Source organism: Aptenodytes forsteri, unplaced genomic scaffold, assembly GCF_000699145.1.
Source record: "Aptenodytes forsteri isolate BGI_AS27 unplaced genomic scaffold, ASM69914v1 Scaffold3, whole genome shotgun sequence".
Taxonomy (NCBI): Eukaryota; Metazoa; Chordata; class Aves; order Sphenisciformes; family Spheniscidae; genus Aptenodytes; species Aptenodytes forsteri.
Window position 1 is genome coordinate 201,694 of NW_008795283.1, and position 18,971 is coordinate 220,664.

An 18,971-nucleotide genomic window follows, 5' to 3' on the forward strand; every position below is an offset into this window, starting at 1 on the left:
AAAAAAAAAGGAGAAAAGGCAAAAAAAAAGGAGAAAAGGCAAAAAAAAAGGAGAAAAGGCAAAAAAAAAGGAGAAAAGGCAAAAAAAAAGGAGAAAAGGCAAAAAAAAAGGAGAAAAGGCAAAAAAAAAGGAGAAAAGGCAACCCTACTCTCTTTCAGCAGGCCTCCAATATATGGTCTAGAACAGCGCATTCATGAGAAGTTCTTAAGCACTTAAAACACCCTTTAACTGCTGAAACAAAACTTGGATGCTTACTTTCAGCATGACAGAACAATAAGCAAAGGCAACTGCTAAATAACTCTTTCCACACAAGCACACTCTCCAAATTTCTAATAAGCCACTCCAAACTTCTAGTAAGCTAATGCTGGCTGACAAGTCTGACTAGATCACTGCACATCCGTCATTACTACTCGCTGTAGGAATACAGGAAGGAGAAAATTATTAGTCTGGCCAGACAACAGTTTTAGTTAACCAGTTAACTAACTAAAATAGCCCAATTCCTAAAATTTTTGCATCTTAACGTTATTTTTCTAAGCTCTAGAAATTAAAATGGATTTGCAACACACTCTGAATTTGGAATTTTTGGAACAAAGTAAATTTTAAAATTGTTCTTAAAGTAGAAGTCTATTTTTAAACAGAGGAGCACCTGAGAATCAGAGGAAGCAGTTGCACCTGTTAAATATAGCAGCATCACATGGGGAGAGCAGTTTATTAGACAGGCAGACCCTAATTTATTTAGAGCTTTGTAAATCTAATAGCAGCTTAAACTCCAACTGGAAATCATGAGTCTGTTAAAACAGATATCTGAGTATTGATGTCATATGCTCTCCAAAGATGCTGCACCTCAGCAAGATGCTGGAGAAAAATAAGCAAGCCCAAGGCATTCTGCATTCATTTCAGTCTCCAATTAGGTTTTAAACATTGCTTTCTACAGAGTAGATTACAGTAGATTAATCTTGAGGCAAAAAACATTAATGACTTCATTTACAGGGCCTAAAATCTAAAAGAGGTGATACACTGTGTGAAAAAGACAGAAGTTAATGCAACTGACTGTATAATGGTCTGAAAGCAGCTTGTGCTATTAAAGTTTGGAGTCTGTGTATCAAAATAAAGACCAGTTTGGCCAATATTACTCAATCCTGCAGTAAAACCAAAAGCTACCAAAAAGCAACTCCATCTATTTCTGTGAGGCATGTCAGTATTGATCATGAGCAAGAGCAGGTCTTCAGCTTACTATTAGCTCACAGCATACTGTATCTGTGCAGTCAGGATGACTAAGAGTAAGACTAACTAGCTTCAGATTTACTAAGTCTTTCAGACACAGTACTCCATACTCACGTTCTTCGGGGTCTTCACTTGTTTGAGAGTTACTGGGTAGAGCCTGAACAGCAGCACGAGATTCAGGCGTTGATTCAATGGGTCCTATTCTATTGTCCCTTTGTTGCTGCCATTCCTGACTAAAGCCACCATCATCTGCTTCAGCATCTTCATTCCGAGTCTGGTTTGCCGGAGCTCAAAGGAAGAAAGGCATTTAAGATCTCCTTCAAAAACGTGCCTTCTAAAACATGACAATCTCTCCACGTGTAAGATCATAGAATAATGCGGAAAAAAGAGGTATTCCATAATATTCAGCAACATCTAACATTGGCACACACTATTACAAGACATTCTCACTTCGGATTTTAATACTTATTTAAACAATCAGAAGTCAATGTGCACTCTGCAGTCACAGCATCTGCACGTTGCACTCAAGTCCTAGTATTCAGGAGTACTTTGACATAACAGTGGAAGTTCTGCGGTGACTTAATTTAAAGATCACAGCTTAAGGAATAAACTCTCATCTAATATTTTGTTAGCTTCTTTAGTCAACATTGACAGCTTAGTTTTCCAGTAAAATAGAAAACTTTACTGAAAGTTAATATACATACACCCCGTCAAGCACGTTAAGTTCAGAAACTCTGCTCTGCTTTAATAATACATGTGAACAAACCCCATGTTTTTAAACACTAGCTGCATAGACAAGAGGGCTAGACACATTTCTGTTTATATACAAATATAAATGAGTTAGCTTTGTACTCTATCATCCCAATTTGACAAGAATAGTTGTCTATTGAGAGTCATTTCGCCACCAACATCCTAAATCCCAGAAAAATGAATGCAAGAACATTAACTGCACAATAAGTAAGCAATTTTTGAAGTCTTGACAGATTCATCATTCCTAATAAGGCCTCCATGCTTTCACTCTTCTACAGCAACCAGGACACTTAAAAAGCTAAAAAACAAGTATCCATAAACATGCATTCCAATAAAATGACAACTATAAAGGCTTGTCAAAGAAAAACTCACCTTGTTTATCATAAGTGGAGTTTTTGGAAGCTTTCCGTTGGGCTTCTGGATCTTCCTCAGCCATGTTCACTAGCCAGATCATTGTTGCTATTAAAAAAACCAAAACCAGCATAGCTAATCATATCTTCAGATGTATGCAATTGTTGGCATCAATCCCTTTTTTTTTTTTTGGATACAACTATCTTTTGCAACAGGCAATTTTACTCTCGTTAAAGCACAGTAATATCTGGAACACAGCCAGTACCAGCTACAACACACATGTACAGAATTTGGTGAATAAAAGTTTTATTCTTACTAGATGTTGAAAATAACGGCAACAGTTGTTGCCAGAGAAATTACTTTTATATATGAAGCCCACTCTGAAAAATCTGAATCAACGATTTCTTTACTTTTTTCCATTAAGACGGGTACTAAGGTACCTCAATTCAGAGGCAGTATCTGCATCAAAGTTAATTGTTCTCTGCCCCCACCATCACAGAGAGTTCTCCAATCTGGAGGTAATGAAATGTTGTCACACTTAAATGGTGTATTTTAATTCAAGTTTGTGGTTTCTCAGCATTAACCTCTCCTCCCACAAAACAGAACAGGCAGCTATGAGTAGTATCAGTAAAACACAGCAAGAGTGACAGATAAAGAAACCCCTCCCCTTTCTCCACTGTAAACTTGTCCCTGAAGTAGCCAGTCAGTCTACAACAAACTTCCTGCTTCCAAATACAGGCCTTTCTTGAGCACCAGTAGCATGATGATTTACGATTAACCTATTTCACTGTTTTTCCATATTACAACTAGCAATGTGGAACTTCAGAAACAGTGGAGTTATGTACTAATTGATACACAGGTCACAACAGCAATTTGCATTCAGTAGGTTATTTTTCGCAACTGCAGGGAGAAACACCGTACCCAAAAAGACAAGCCCTGGAGAAAATAGTTCTGTAAATGAATCTCTTTCTGGCAATTTCTCCCTTTCCTTCCAGTAACACACAGGTTATTTAAGCACTGAAAGCTGATAAATATTTTCTGATAACAAGTACTCCCTTTAAATAGGCTTAATTCACAGCCTAATGACATACTACTTTGACCAAAACAAGGTGTATTACCATTTTTCCTGTTTGTATTTTGTAACAAAACATGCTGGTTTTTATCTTGAAAGATCTTAGCCAGAAGACGTTCCACCTTTTTGAGTCAATGGTGAAAGGAAAACTGAGGACCAAGTGAACAGACCAAGAATTCCAGCTGACAAGCATCATGTTAAAACAGAAAAATGAGAAAATCACTTCAGCTGAGTGCGTGATTGTAAATTTAAAGTATTTAACAAAACGTACTTACAGGAGTAAATAAGTGCTGGGAAGAGAGTTTCATTTCTCTCTTGAGCTGTTTCAACTAGCATACGAAGAGGACCTTTAGGACACAGAACAGCAATCAAATCTGAAAGGAAGAGCAAACAGATCATACATCACTGCAGACATACTTACAAGAAGGTTTTTCTGTAACACTTGCGGAGACTGGTAATAAGATAAAATACTACCCTGAACATAGACTTCTGAGAGAGCCATTGGCCACAAGTCAGTATCCTACAGGAATACTTTTTAATATTCTCAGTTATAGAACCTATTTTACATATTACTGCAATGTGTATACTAATTAAAAAAATGTGATGTTCCTCACTTAAGATATTATGCAACTGCAAATATATCTGTGTCTGTATGTTGACTTGCAAGTTGAAAGCGAATAATTCATGAAAGCTACTATTCAACTAACATCTTGGAAATACCCAAGCTTGTGTTCTATTATCAAAGCTTTTCTTAACCCAAGTTTAATGCTAAAACAAATTTTAAGACAACAGGTAAGTGAGGCTTACATAACTTCTATGAATTAGGCATGACTGCCAATTTATTCCCACTTAAAGAGGAAAAAAAAGTGAATGTGCATGTGAAGAGGAAAAAAAACAGGTTTATTAAGCGTTGCGGAAAAATGCTGTGTTTGCGTAAGTTTGAGAGGTGTTCAAAGCATATTTAGCGTAAGAAAAGAACAGCTTTTTGTTGCTTCCCTCAATTCTTGTTCATGGGACAGTATATGAAACTGGGTGAACAAGTAAAAATTAACTGAAAAGCAATCATTTACAAAATAGGATGACCGTACAGTACAAGTTACTCATACAGATCAAAGCACAGCATTAAGAAAAACTGATCTATCAGATGCTCCATTTGCTTTCTCACCTGAATGTTGACGGTTTGTTAATGAAATTTGCAACTCCTCAACCAACCTCAGCTACTTTTCCCTTGTCTTGCCTATTTGGGCAGAAAGCTGTAACATTTACATATTAACCTTGCTACTACCTTTTGCAGTTGTCCACTCACTGTATGTCTTTAAATTCATTTGAGACAAAATCTGACACCAAAAGGAACAGCTTATTTGTCAGGAGCTGTAAGCTGCACAGAGCAGGCCTTCTGCACCTGAGCTAACTGCCCTAGCACCATTGCTGGTCCCACTCAAGTAAAGAATTCTTAGCGTGGGGTCACAGGCTTTGCAACTTACTTCCCCTTTACTCAAAACAACCACGTTATGGTCTTGGAATATGATCTGAAGAGTAATTTCATTTTGCAATCACTGAATGATGGCTGAATGCTTGGAATACTCAGATGTGTTCCAGTCATACGAAGGGTGGAGGTGGGGAGGGGGATGGGAAGGTTTTCTTAATGTGCCTTATGACCCACGAGCATACACGAGGGACATTTTTCCTCCCTCTGAAGGAAGAGGACACCTAAGGAGTACACTGACCTACCAGAGCTTATCAAATCTTATTAACCCCTGCACTTCTACAACTGGACAGATTCTCAGTCTTTATCACTATCAGTGACTTTCAGAGTACACATTTATTTCACTTAATGCTTCCAAAAAAATTAAAGTTATGAGTACATCTTCATGAATACACTTAGCTGTAATGTTTTAACTATGTCTAACTAACTGTATTTTAGTCTTGCCTGGGAACTAAATCAGTATTTGGGATATAGAGTGATCTTCTTATCAAAAGTGTCCAGTGCCCTCTAAAGCTTTATGAAAAAACTACATCTAGGTATCTCTCAGTCATCATTCTGAAAAAGTGTAATATGCGATAATTCAAATGAATTTTCTTTTTATTTAGAAAAAATCAAGGAAACGGATCTCACAACTATATCATTCTAAATGTAAAATGACTTTGAGCAATGAGAACTGCCTTTAATCCTTCCTTCCGTCCTTCTCATTATATTATTAGGCATGGATCAGGGTGTTGTTTCTATGTCCGCAAATTTGAGCAATTCATAGGTTGGGCAGATCTATACCTGTATAGGACTGTACCCAAACAACAAGCTCCTAAATTCTGAACATACAACAGTTTCCAAGGACTCTTGGGGAAAATGAGAAGCCAAAAGCTCTCCATCTTCATAGAAGAGATCAAAATGGCAACATATGTCTCTTATCTCCTCCTCTCTTGAATTACTTCAGTTCTCCTCCCCAAAGAATCTAGAAAGTCCAGAAAACATGAAGGAAGATGGCATCATACAGTCACACAAAGCCTTTAGCTGCAGGACGCCGATCCTGGTTTAGATCATGATCTTATTTCTGAAGTCTGTAATCACCTTATCCACTACTTTGGATGATAGCCCGACACACACACACTTTTTCTTTTTTTAAGCTTTAGTCAGACAAACTGATATGTCAGGGAATAGAAGAAATTCCCACCATAATACCTGTTACTATGTCTTGCCCCAGACCTTACCATACACTGAAATGACAGCCAAGATAAGCCACGCAGTCCATTCAGGAAGGTACTTAATGAACACCAAGGCCATGAGAGCGCTTATCATAATGAGATATGCCTGCTGGAGCCGAAGTGGACCCTTCCAATGAATACAAATCATTCCCACAACACCGAAGTTCCAGATCATGAGTGCCACCGTAATGTAGTCCATGGCAACATTATAAGTCTTAAAAACCTCACTAAAAAAAAAAGAAAAAAATATGGAAGAGAATATGGACTGCATTTGCTTAAAACAATGGAAACAAGTTACAGATGCAAGCTTCAGAATATTTTTTTTTTTTTTAATTTTCATATTCAATGTAGTGGCACAAATGTAAAATTCTATCTCCAATAGTACTTAACTATTCTTCACAAAGGGGATAATTTTACCAGTGTTTGCTTCACACCAACTCTTTCACTTTTCTGAGAATTTTTATTAATGTTCTATTTCCTCCTCAACCAAAGCAGAAATTGACAGGAAAGGACATTACTGCAAAAGCAGTCATTTTGATTATGGTCATGATTTTTAAAAATCAGAAGAATAAGAACTTGTGAGGTTATAATGATCTTTAAAGGCACACAACAGATCTCTCTCTACTTACCTGCCGCCGGTGAAATGGAAACACTTTGCTAACTTCAAAGATATACATGGTTATTCTATTTTATTCTTCGCCACAACACTAAGGTAAAAAGCTTTCTTTTTGGATGAACTGTGTCACTCTGTGACACCAAATACCATAAACTAATTAAGACCCTCCATAAGTAAAACCAAAATAGACAAATATGTTGTCACCAACTGATTTCCGCTGACCCCAGGAAGAAACGGTTGTGACGGCTTTTTGCAGATTCTGCTGCTACCAACTCATCAGGCCACTAAGAACCTTATAATTTGCATGATACTTTCCTCCAGGAAATTTATCTTCCCTAGTTGTTAGCTGGCCTTTGAGAGGTACAGGATGGCCCTTACTGCCATCGTATAATTGGTCTACAAACTCCCTCCTCACTCACTGGACCTCTGCAAAAAGAAACCAGCACTGCTGTGAGGCAGCAGGGACAGGTGAAGGAAAGCGGAGTGTCAGGAAAGCCTTCAGTCATTCTACTCACACATGCTCATGGAAGAGTGCCAGCTTCAACCCAAACCCAAGGGAAGTGAGCCTGGCAACTTGCCTCCATGCAGACCGCACTGCACTTGTGCGGCACACGCTGCCTTGTATTTCAAAAGTTGTTATTAAGGTTAGAGGAAATACTGACCAAAAAAGGCACCACAGATCACTTTTAAAAATTAGTGACTGAAGGAACACCATTTTCTCCCCCTAGAGACCAAATTAAATAAGCTTCTTCAAAGAGAAGTGTATCTGTCATCAAGTGGTACAAAAATATACACAGTATAATAATTTTATGGCATAACTCTAGTTACAAACCCCGATCAGGTTGCTCGTTTTAGAGAATACCGAGTATTATGTACCACTTTTCCTGATGTCTAGACAAAGGCATGCTTCCAAATTTGAAAAGAAAAATACTGAATATATTTTGGTGAGAGAATAGATTCTTTTCAGCTGATTGTTTTCTGCCACTCCCATGCAAACAGCCTTTGCATATACAGCCCACCACCAAAGCCATGATGTAAACAACTGCCCTTGAGTCATATGGCTATGAAAAATTAAGTTATCACAAGATATGCTAGCAGAATAAGCTACCCTGTGGAAGATAGCTTATTCTGGTGATGCATGTGATGGACAACTTCTGTACAATATCAGATGCACTATAAACCCATAAATCTCTCTCTCTTTTATGTGTACTCTATGAACCTATATAAAACTAAAAATTTTATTGCAATAGCTTACTCACTATCATTCTTCTTAAGATTCAAGGGCTAGTTCTAAAATAAATACATACACAAAGTGATACATGAAAAATAGCATATTAATGCTTTGGTTCACTTACCCCAGGTAGATGAATGAGAAAAAGAAAAGCAGCAAAAGAGAAGAAATGATAAGCCAGCCATGGATCACCTGGAAAAAAGATATCAATACAGATTTTTTTTTAGATTTGTTACTTTAAACTCAATATCTACTTAAAAATGCTTTTAAGGTTATTTTCCCTTTTGATTAAAGCAAGAAAATGATATTCAGATATCTCTCTCTTTGGTTGTTGCTAAATTCATATTTAGTCTATATACATTATTGTATTTCAATTTACACTTACGAATTTCAAGTGCTTTGTGGTCTTTCAATAGACGTTCTATACAATGAAAACTACTGTTTGTATATTTTTAGGCCATTTTGATAACAGTGGCATTATAACATAGCAGAAACACCCAGTATTAACACAGATGGAAAACATGATTCATTTTTGCGCAATTAAAAAGTCTGCTCTGATTCCAAGTCATTTTCAGAATACAGTTATAGAATTAAATGCTGGAACACAGAAAAACCTTCAGTGCTTATATGTTGGAATTCAGAATTAGCATGTCATCAATGAATGACTATATAAGGATTTTTCTATATTCTCTATCAATCACCTATATACATAATCCCTAATTTTGATACGAGAGCAGATATACATGCCCAACAATTTAACAAAAAACAGTTCAGGGTTGTACTCAGCAGGGACATGCACAGAGTTAAACCTGGAAATGACAGACACACAGACTTTGCACTGACAAAAGTGCACACCACTCTTGTATATTACTGTGCAAAATTAAAAATTAAGATTGAAGAGCCCTGTAACTTTGGTAATCTCTGAACTGAGAGTGAAACATGTATTTGTCAAATTCCCAGCACAGAATCTTATATATAAAACCAGACCCAACATTGCAAGTAGACAACCAGTCAGAAGCAATAATCTAGAAATTCAAGCTGCCTAAGAAATCCTGCTTTGAACAGACATGCTCAGTGGAAAATTAACTGGTCAAATTAGCTACATATGTACACCAGATCAAAGTATTGAGAAACTGTTTAGAAATTGTGTTATCTATTTCTCTTCTTCTGAACAATGTGTAGTAGAATGCATCTTATATTATAGTTTTTAAAATATTTTGCAAAAGTTAATTTAAAAGTAAAGCTCATATGCACACAGACTAAAGGAATCATGTTTACATGAGGCAACCAGGACTTTCCAGCAAATTAAGGGTCTAGCTATTACAGTTAGTAATTTAGTACATTTAGTCTAATACTAAATTTTTCATATGCATTTTTAAAATTCTCAGCAGTTTTTGAAACATTCATTCTCCTCCTTCACACTGCCTGTCTTTCAAAACAGGTTCAAGTTTAACCTTCAACCTAATAAAACCTGTCGTTTAACTCGCTAATCTAACAGATTGGCTTTCCATATTTGCTAGTGTATTCTCAAAAAGACTTAAGAATTTTCCACATGTAATAAGCATGGTGCCTGTAAAGATGCTGCAGGAAAACTGCCAAAGTATCTGTCTCAGTCCATCAAACTGTCGCCACTCATAGCAAGTGAGGGGAAAAAAAACTTACTAAAGCTGAAGACTGATAGGTACCTGAAACAGAATTCAGCTGTCAAACAACTTGTAAAGCTACCTATATATCTAAGTAGTGACCTAACAAGAGTAATTTTGTTTCTCTGTAAAACTAGTTGAAACCATTTTAAGAAAACGGCAAAGAAAGCTGTCATTTCTTTTAATAATGACGACTTCTATCTGTAGTTCTTCTATTTGTAGTATAAGCTCTTAAACTTTCTTACCACTTAAGAAAATAACGTGAATACTAATATTTCATTCTAGTAAAGAGCAAAATGCTAACAATGTCAAACACCAAGGCCATAGTCCAGCAAATGTTTACACGCACTTTGGGTAACTACTGTCAACAGTACTAAAGGAGGTAGTTTCAAAAGTTGACATAAGTTGGCATTTTACACAGATGTTTGTTTTATTCTCAGTATGTATCTCATGTGCTATAGCATTTTCCAGATGACTGGCCTCTTTTCATACAAGTGATTTTTCCAAAGTATTTCTTGTAAGTTTTGGCCAGCGTTTTCCTAGCAGGATACCATGACAGGTTGGTTGCTTTCTAATTAAAGAATTTTCATTCTTCATTTGACAACAGCTTCAACACTAATTGATTGCTGGTACAGAGTCAGCTTTGCCTGCTGAATAAAACTTGAATAAAAACTAAGGATTGCAGAATGCAGAGAATTAAAATGAGCTACAGCAGCCAGATTTTGGTTAGGCAGACTAAAACAATGAAGAATGCAGAGAATAATAAAATACGTTAAAAAGAAAAGCTAGTCAAATACAACCACCTTCGAAGATGCTGTTTCTGGTTAGATTTAGGAGCTAGAATCTATGACCATGCTTAACTTATCACGTACAGAAGAAACATAGGAAACTAACAGCAGTAAAGCTGAAATCATATTTCCTTTCTTCAAAGGAGTTTTCAGATAAAAATCTTGTGAAGATAAGCAAATTATCACTACCAGCTGGAGGCTTAACATTCTTTCATTGTAAGTTCCATTCTCCATAATCTAGACTACATTCTACATATAGAAATGCATGTAAAATAGAATTCAATGGACAGGTAAAATGTCCCAACATTTTACAGCATTCTGGTATAGCAGCACAGAAATACTCTGTTAGCAATTCTAAAAATAAGTTAATTATTTCTTTTAATTAGCATAAAATATAACTACAGGATATTTCGTCTAATCGTTCTAATTTTTTAGTACAACAACTATTTTTGTAAGGAGAACGTGCAGTGCTTTGTAAGGTCAAGAGGGAAGCCAGAAATGTGAAAAGCTTAGTAAAAACTAGTTGATGCACCTGAGGAGAACTGATTGGCTGCCAAGGAACCTAGCTGAAGTACCTCAGTTATCTGACTTCATTAGAATGAACAGAATTGACAGTTTAAAAAGAAAGCTTTGTCAGTTCAGATTTAACACCACACTGTTATAAAAAGAGAAGGTCCATACTTTAAAAAACACTATTACAAGCTGTATGCAGATTCAGGCAAAAATAATTTCCCCAGTCGCTCCACAGATACTTTGTAAAGGGGTTTCACCCACAGCCATGAAGATCAAAACCATTTTTCCCTCTTGAAAACAAAATAAAGCGGAGCAAAGCTTTGTGCCAGTGCATGGATCCCACTGCCTGTTTTACAACTATGAAACAGATTCATGGTTCTGGCTGCACACCGGGAAGTTTTATTAGGCCACGCCTTGTCAAATGGGTCATTAAGGCCCAAAGACAACCAGGAATTTTCACAAACAACTCCTCCCAGGCAGGTGACATTACAATTATTTATGCTAAGCCTGGACTTGCCTAGATTACATCATTATATGATTGAAGTCTTCCACAAAAGAGCCTTAGAATCTCTCTGTTTGCTATAAGGATATTGCCTGGTATGTACAGCCACACACACATCACTGTTGGGAGACTTCTATACTGGGGGCAGGGTAGGGAGAGCGGAGCCCTTGAAAAGCCCCTGAAATCCTGAATAGATTTCAAATTGTAGGACCAATCTGTACTTTGTAGTTCTTGAACGCAGGAAGATTTCAGTACGTGGTACTTTTCACAGGAATAGGAAGCAATGCCACCCTAATTCTGACAAAACAGCCAGCAGTGTTAGCACTGGGCCTTTGCCTCTCCATTGTATCAAAGGAACAGAAGCCACAAAATTGAAACAGTGAATTGAATCACCAATTCTGCTACTTTTGCTCACTCATCCTTGATAACCCTTCATTTTGTTCCATTCTCGATAATCTGTACTAATAAATAAAACTAGCACAATTACTCAAGTCAATTATATTTATACTCACCTTGTAGCACCTGTATTTGTAAAGCACAACCAGGAGTATGGTCATGACAATGATAACGCTGATCATGATAGCCGCGTTGAGAATTGAATTCAGGGCTCTCTGTCCTACTGTCTCTGTCTCTTCTGTGAAAGGAGTGTAGATGCTACAACAACAAAGAGTCAACTGAAATGCCACTGAATGCACAGATGTTTCTGATATGTGAGGCCAACATCAAATGAAATTGCAGTAATCTTTCAATTCAGAGCTGTAAAAGCAACAGCTATTTTCTACTTAAGCAAAATTTGAAAGGCAGCATAGCATCATATTAGGCAAACTTTAATTAAAAAAAAATTTCCTTAGAAGACTTGCCGTTCCTACATTCTTAGATTACTACTATTTTCTACTTTGTAAAACAAACAAAAAACCAGAACTCCACGTTGTTTGATACAATTGCTCACATGCTATGAATCATTAGACTATTACTGCAGCTAGACCTTTATAAGCACACCATCTAGTGGATTTACAATGAAAGGTTCCCCAGTGATTTCAACAAAACAATGTATGGGCTCAACTCTCTTTTTCTTAAAGAAATACAACAACCTGAGGAAAAATGCACTTCATTATGGGGAAGAGGGGGGAGGGTGGTGGAGAAAACACTTACCATAAATAAAATCTCAAGAAAAATAATTCTTTGATCAACAACTTTGATAGTGAAAAAGAACTTTGTGTTTTATTGAAACGTTTTATGATATGCTTATATTATACAAATATTTCAAAGCCAAACACACTTTGAATCATTTTGTCTAAACGTTTTCACAGTGGAACATTTAGACTGAATTGCTGCAGGTTCTGACAGGTTCAGTGTTCTTCCTTTGTCTCCTTTCTCTCAAATCAGCTTTCACTGAAATAGCTTTTTTTTGGCAACATTAATATTTTGCCAAAAAAAAAAAAAAATTCTATACAGGAAACCTGCCAGGGAAGTTTCTGTAACTGCAACAGAAGTGAACCTCATAAAGCTATCTGCCTCTTGCATTTGAATTTCTTTATCAAACAGCATAGGCAAACCAGAACTTGGCATACATGTTACTTCATTTAAATGAGGTTTTAAAATCTTTGTATTCTAGCAGAGTACAACTGAAATGGCTTTGGCTCAGGATTGAGTTTATTTTATAAATACCACAGGGCACGACAAAGTATTAAAATGAGGACTAGGATTTGAATCAAGCAGTAACAACCAAGATATTACCCCAACTGGTCACCACACAGACAACAAATGTCAATAGCACTACGAATACAGAGTCTGGTTTCTGGAAGGAATAAAACAAAACTGCCTTCGGGCTGGTGGAGGGGAAAAGGGAGGCAAGAGGGAGTTTACTGCTTGAATTAGACTCCTGAAGAAATGGAGATTAAAGAAAATTATCTAAGTAAGTCCATTGAAAAGATAGGGGAAGAAAATTCATACATACAGCTGTCCATCCTTGCGTGTATAAAAGCTGACAGACTTGATGGTTGCAACAACGACCACCATGCAAAGTGTGACAGGTACAAACAACATAATCACATGTTTTGCCCCATATTTCAGTGTCAGCTCCTCATCATCATCTTCATCTTGCTCCACCACTTGCTGAGTGTTGTTTTGTGGCTGCCCGTTGGTCTCAGACTCGGGATTGTCATTTCTTCTGCGCTCGCTATTATCATGACGACGTCTTTCGCTGTGGTCATTCTGCAATACGTTAAAAAAAAGTTTCCTCAGCAGCTATCCACAATCATATTGTACACTAAGCTAAAGATGATCTTGAGGGGGAAACATGTAAGGTAATATTTACTGTCAATAACACTTGCCACAGCAAGGACTTAAACAGTAGTAATTAATTGCATCACAGTTATCAAAAGAATGGGAGCACAGGGTTATGTTAGAAGCATTTATATTAAAACCAGCAGCAGCTGAAAGTAGGGCTGGTTGCATCTAACAGCCTATGTTGCCTTTCCTTTAAACAGAATTTAGAAAGCCGAATAAAGACAGACAGCTTTTTTTTCCCTTGGTCCAAACTACAGTTGCTGCAAGGGTGCATAACAGTAGATTATCCACAGTTTGACAAACTATATCTGTTCCGAGAAATAATGCCAAACAGACATTTATGAACGTAACTCCATGAAAGTCCCAAGAAAATTTCTACTTTCCTTACCATGTTACTCTCACTTCAGTACACTAACTAGAATATATATCTTAAAATGGAGTTTCATGAGGTATTGTGTTCCCACATTTTTAGTGAGAAGAATGACACACAAACGGTGATCAAACTCAGGTAATTCTCAGTCTTTATACTGAGATTTGATCCCAAAGTTTTAGTGTGATGAGCTAAGCATGCAGATTCTTTCTCTCCTTTCCCAAGGACACTACTGCCACATACTTTCACTGACATTGAAGAAATTCCATCACCCTTGTCAACAAATATGAAAGAGCCTCCTAGCCTTCCTGATACTGCTACATGAAACGTCAAGGGTATAATTCAAACACAAGGACAGAGGTAAACTTTCAGTGGAATTAAGATTAACCACAAGCAAAAACACAAACTGGGTACACCACCTACAAGTAAATGATCAGGCCTGCACACCTCCTGTTGTCACAAACCTTTTGCCCCCTCTCCAAGAAACCCCGTCAGCAGGGGGCATTCAGCCTTTTATATGTTGTGTGCACACAATAGGAGAGTGAGCTACATTTACCTGTTCTGGACTACAAAGAAAGAAAACCATTTTATGTTTACCAGTCACTCTAAACAAGCCCTAAAATGCAACAGCTTACACCGCCTGCTCTTTTTTTTTTACTGTATTACCATGTCCAAAGTCAATGCTGTACTGTTCCCACTCCCTCAAGAGGTTTAACATAAAAGAGATGTAACACAAAGATTCTTGATTCCTTACAAAATTAATGTCATTTCTTCAGAATTACTTCATTTACAAACAGTTCAGTTTAAGTAAGTGCACTACAGCAGCTTTAGATTAAAATGTATAATAAACTGAAGGAAGATACCTTTTGCAATACCTTTAAAATATCACTCAGTTTTAGTAAAATTGCTCTAGACATAAGATAGCGCACTGAAAATAACCTAATGTATTTCTGCTTAAGTACTCTTATGCAGGTAGTTTTTTCCTTAAACATGCAATGTTAAAGTCCCATTACCTGTTCTTAATAGCATTTCCAAACATAACTGCTGACTTACATCTCACTGACTCACTGCAGTTTTTTTGATAAATCAATAGTAATTTTGGAGATTCTTTATATAGAATTTTCCCAGCCCCATCCTCAGAAAAGATAAGATGTTAAGTACACACTCAGGAACTCATATTGGGTTTTCAAAAGCACTTAAGTGATTAAGGAGTACCAGCCCCTGGACTTTGAACTGCAAACACTGACACTGCTAAAGCCTTGGTCAAAGCTTTAGAACTTCCCCAACTCATGAAAAATTTGCTTTTACAAAACATTACAAAGTAACAATACACATCAAATGCTTTGCCTGTTTACTCCTTTTTTGTGGTATCCTCAGATTGGGTTTTCAAAAGCACTTAAGTGATTAAGGAGTACCAGCCCCTGGACTTTGAACTGCAAACACTGACACTGCTAAAGCCTTGGTCAAAGCTTTAGAACTTCCCCAACTCATGAAAAATTTGCTTTTACAAAACATTACAAAGTAACAATACACATCAAATGCTTTGCCTGTTTACTCCTTTTTTGTGGTATCCTCAGGATCAAGTTCAGCAGGGTTTCAAGAACTGTCCTCTAAGAAAATTTGCTTTATTTTTCAAAAAGGAAACTGAATATAAGGGGAGAAAAAAAAAATCTAAAATTGTCTTAATTAAACAATTAAAACTGGCAGGCAACCAGATTTTTAGAATTAAGGTTTTAACCTTAATTTGAATTTAGTATCATTAACTTGAAGTATGTCCTGAAAAAGATTTTGGTTCAATATTATTTCTTACTAAATGAAAGATTCATTATAAATCACTTGGCATTTTGCGTGAAGTCCTCACATACAATTATTGAGAGTCAGGTAGAAACAGCAATATGAGAGAATGCAAATAAAGAGATTATGTTTAATTGTTCTGAAACGCTGGCTGCAACTGAACCTCTTTCTGTACAGATTATAGCTCAAATGTAACATTTTTCACTTTGATAGTGAAAATACTCCATTTCTCTCAGTCTACAACAAGACAACAATAAGCTTACCTGTCTAAATAAACTGCCTAGGATGATCATAAGTAACACTACATTGGAGATGATCAGAGCCTTGGAACACTTCACCAGTAAAGCAGACCTATTATTTAGGTTTCTGCACACTTGCAGAATACGTTGCTCTTTCTCTGCTGTAATAGCAGTCCTGCATGAGGGAGCACTTACCCCTATCTTAGGCACAGAAATATAAAAAGTAAAATAAAAATCTACAGCTTTGCAAAGCAAACACAAGAACAGCCAAAGGAAAAGCCCGATTAACTAGCACACCACTACAAAAAACTGCAAAATCAAACATAAAGAGAAAAATTGAAAAAATTAGACCAATATGTGCCATTTTACTCCCTCCACTAGTTAGGAACAAAGCCACAATCACAAAATGCCTTTACATATTAAAACACACTGCATGAAAACCAGATCAGCATCAAAAGAGTTAAGACTTCTTCTCTCATTCGCTGTTAAAACTAGAAAAAAAGTTGTCCTTTCAGGCTACTAAAGTGTAGCTAAATGTGACGTGTGTGCCCCACTGCTTAAAAGAACAAAGTGCACTCATATCCTACCTGATCAGTATTAAACAGGGCAGAGGCCATGGACTCTTGCTGAAGTGGAAGCAAAGGAACAGACTCTTCACTTTCCTCAGACATAGTTAAAAGTGAAAATTCTGAAGCTAAAAAGTCAGTAACACCTGTTGTAACACCGTAAGCAAACGTAAGTTACGAACTACGCGCTTTCAGGTGAATAAACAATATCAAAAGCAAATGATAGTTTTTTTTTTTCCCCTATCAGGAAAATAGTTAATAGCAAACCCAGAGCAATGCCCCTGAACCAAGTAATAAAAAACTAGCATATTTGATAAAAAGTTTTTATTTATTAAATCCAGATTTATACATCAGGAGCAGACCTCCTTGTCTGACAGTGGGCACAGACTTCATTAGTTCTCACATACACCATTTATGTTTAAAGGTCATTATACAGTGACAGATATTGAAGACTGGGCTGAACTCTTGGTATGTGACTGGAAGAAAAGATGATAAATTACAGTACTTAGTGATTTCACATGCTGACTGTTAGCCACAGAAGCTAGATATACTTAACAGGAAAGGATTTTTGTACGTATGTACAAAAACAAAGCAGATGTGTGTAGGGGAGAAAAATCATTACAACTAAGTATTGAAACTACACCTAGAGTTACACTTAAACATGGAAAGAAAAAGCACAAGTAGTAGTTATTCATCAGTACAGTCTGTCAGTGAGAAGTAAATAGAACCATCCGTCCCCCATTGCTGGGAAGGAGCATCACCAAGTTATCTGTAAGGATGGTGAGCCCACAGCTTATCGCTGAACTCTGCCTTTTTAATCTGGCAGAAGTGTTCAATAAAAGTTAATCTCTCACCTGTCCAAGATGAAAAGAAACCTTTTTCATTCCCTCTGAAGTAAAAGCACAAAGGATGTGGTAGGAAAGTTTCCACTTTTCTATTTTTATTAACAGTTTCTATAATCAGTAAGGTCTTAAGTCAGACTGACTTCTTAATTTAAAAATAAATTTTCAAATGTTTTATATTTTTACTGATATAGCAGGATACTGATCTGAGATAAAGACAAGGATTTTTCAAAATTCTACTTAAACTGCTGGATTGTATAGAAGAGTTAGAGCAGGGATCAAAATATTCCCTTGAATCACTGCCATAAACATGGCTACAAGTGGCCCAGCCTCACAAGAGCTTTTCTGTGTCACAAGGAAACCTGATATTCAAGAGCTATAGCAGGAACAAAGAACTCAGCATGACAAATCCAAGAGCCTGAGGACCACACCCAAGTAGATCATCTAAACTTGGGTTTACCAAAACACATGCAGCACAATGAGTACAGTTTTAGCAACAATTATGTGCCTAGGTCTTTCAAAGCAATCATATAAAACTTTACGGTTTGAGCTCCCCCTCCCCCCCAACACCTCAAGAACTCTGATAGCACCTTGACAACTATTCACGAGTAAGACAGTGCTGCTCTTCCTGCATAGGAGCAGTCCTCCAGCAACAGCAACAACAAAACTCAGGCTTCAAGCTCTACCTAGACTAAAATTAACTGTGACTGAGAAACCTGTGAATCAAGCAGACCACACCCAGGCTAGATCAAGAGAGCTCACTAAATCCTCTAAAGGTGAATGTTTGACACGGGAGCATCCCATGCCATTTTCTTATTTTTCTTGAGGGCTTGGTCACTCCAACACCACTTTAAACTGGGAGAAGTCTTATCTGTATATAAAAGTGAGTTTAGAACATCAGATCTATTACAGAATATTTGTTTCAGCACTGCTTAATCACCACAACAGTCCAGATAGAGAAAACTACTCCCAACAAACAGATTTCTAGAGTTCTGAACTGTATTTTTATCCATACTCATTATTCATCCTGATTTAACTGCTATCAGGTAATAAAATTGTTGGTTACATACGGTGTTGCTGAGGTGGTTATCAGGGAAGTTTTCTGTCAGCTGCCCATGCTGAAACTGGGGTAAATGCGCAGACAGTTCTGTCATTGGGGCTGTCCTCTGGAAATTGCTTATTCCTAGACAAAATGGATCTTTCCTCTTGAGATGCTGAAAGGAAAAACATGTGTAAAAAAGCGCTTGTTCTTATATGACCAAGTTCTCCATCCCCTTCCTACCCCAATTTTTAGAGTTCACGCAGACCAAAGATAACCGTTTTCTATCTACACCATGATACCGAACTGTATCACATCTTTACTAAGAGGTCATAATAGGGATTTTCCAGCACAAAAATAAGAGCGTCTAGGCGTTATCAAATTAGTTCATCAGCCACGGAAGTAAGCCAGCAACAAACTAATCATTCAAAACAGTTCTCCA

The 18,971-nt window shown here is 37.0% G+C and overlaps 1 protein-coding gene across 4 annotated transcripts in view; it reads right to left on the bottom strand.

Moving 5' to 3' along the window:
* PSEN1 (presenilin 1) overlaps window positions 1-18,714 on the bottom strand; it is a 24,298-nt gene extending 5,584 nt beyond the window's left edge. Inside the window, exons 1-9 of one of the 4 annotated variants that reach the window (XM_009279260.2) lie at window positions 18,561-18,714; window positions 16,670-16,794; window positions 13,348-13,604; window positions 11,903-12,044; window positions 8,069-8,136; window positions 6,104-6,324; window positions 3,673-3,771; window positions 2,347-2,433; window positions 1,339-1,512 (exon numbers count right to left, since the gene is read on the bottom strand). In XM_009279260.2, the coding sequence (XP_009277535.1) occupies window positions 1,339-1,512; window positions 2,347-2,433; window positions 3,673-3,771; window positions 6,104-6,324; window positions 8,069-8,136; window positions 11,903-12,044; window positions 13,348-13,604; window positions 16,670-16,753 (1,132 nt within the window). In that variant the 5' untranslated portion in view covers window positions 16,754-16,794; window positions 18,561-18,714. The remainder of the gene's footprint in view (window positions 1-1,338; window positions 1,513-2,346; window positions 2,434-3,672; window positions 3,772-6,103; window positions 6,325-8,068; window positions 8,137-11,902; window positions 12,045-13,347; window positions 13,605-16,669; window positions 16,795-18,560) is intronic. The other 3 variants (XM_019472072.1, XR_657572.2, XM_009279259.2) reach the window with 3 other exon arrangements.
* Between the last annotated feature and the right edge of the window lie 257 nt (window positions 18,715-18,971).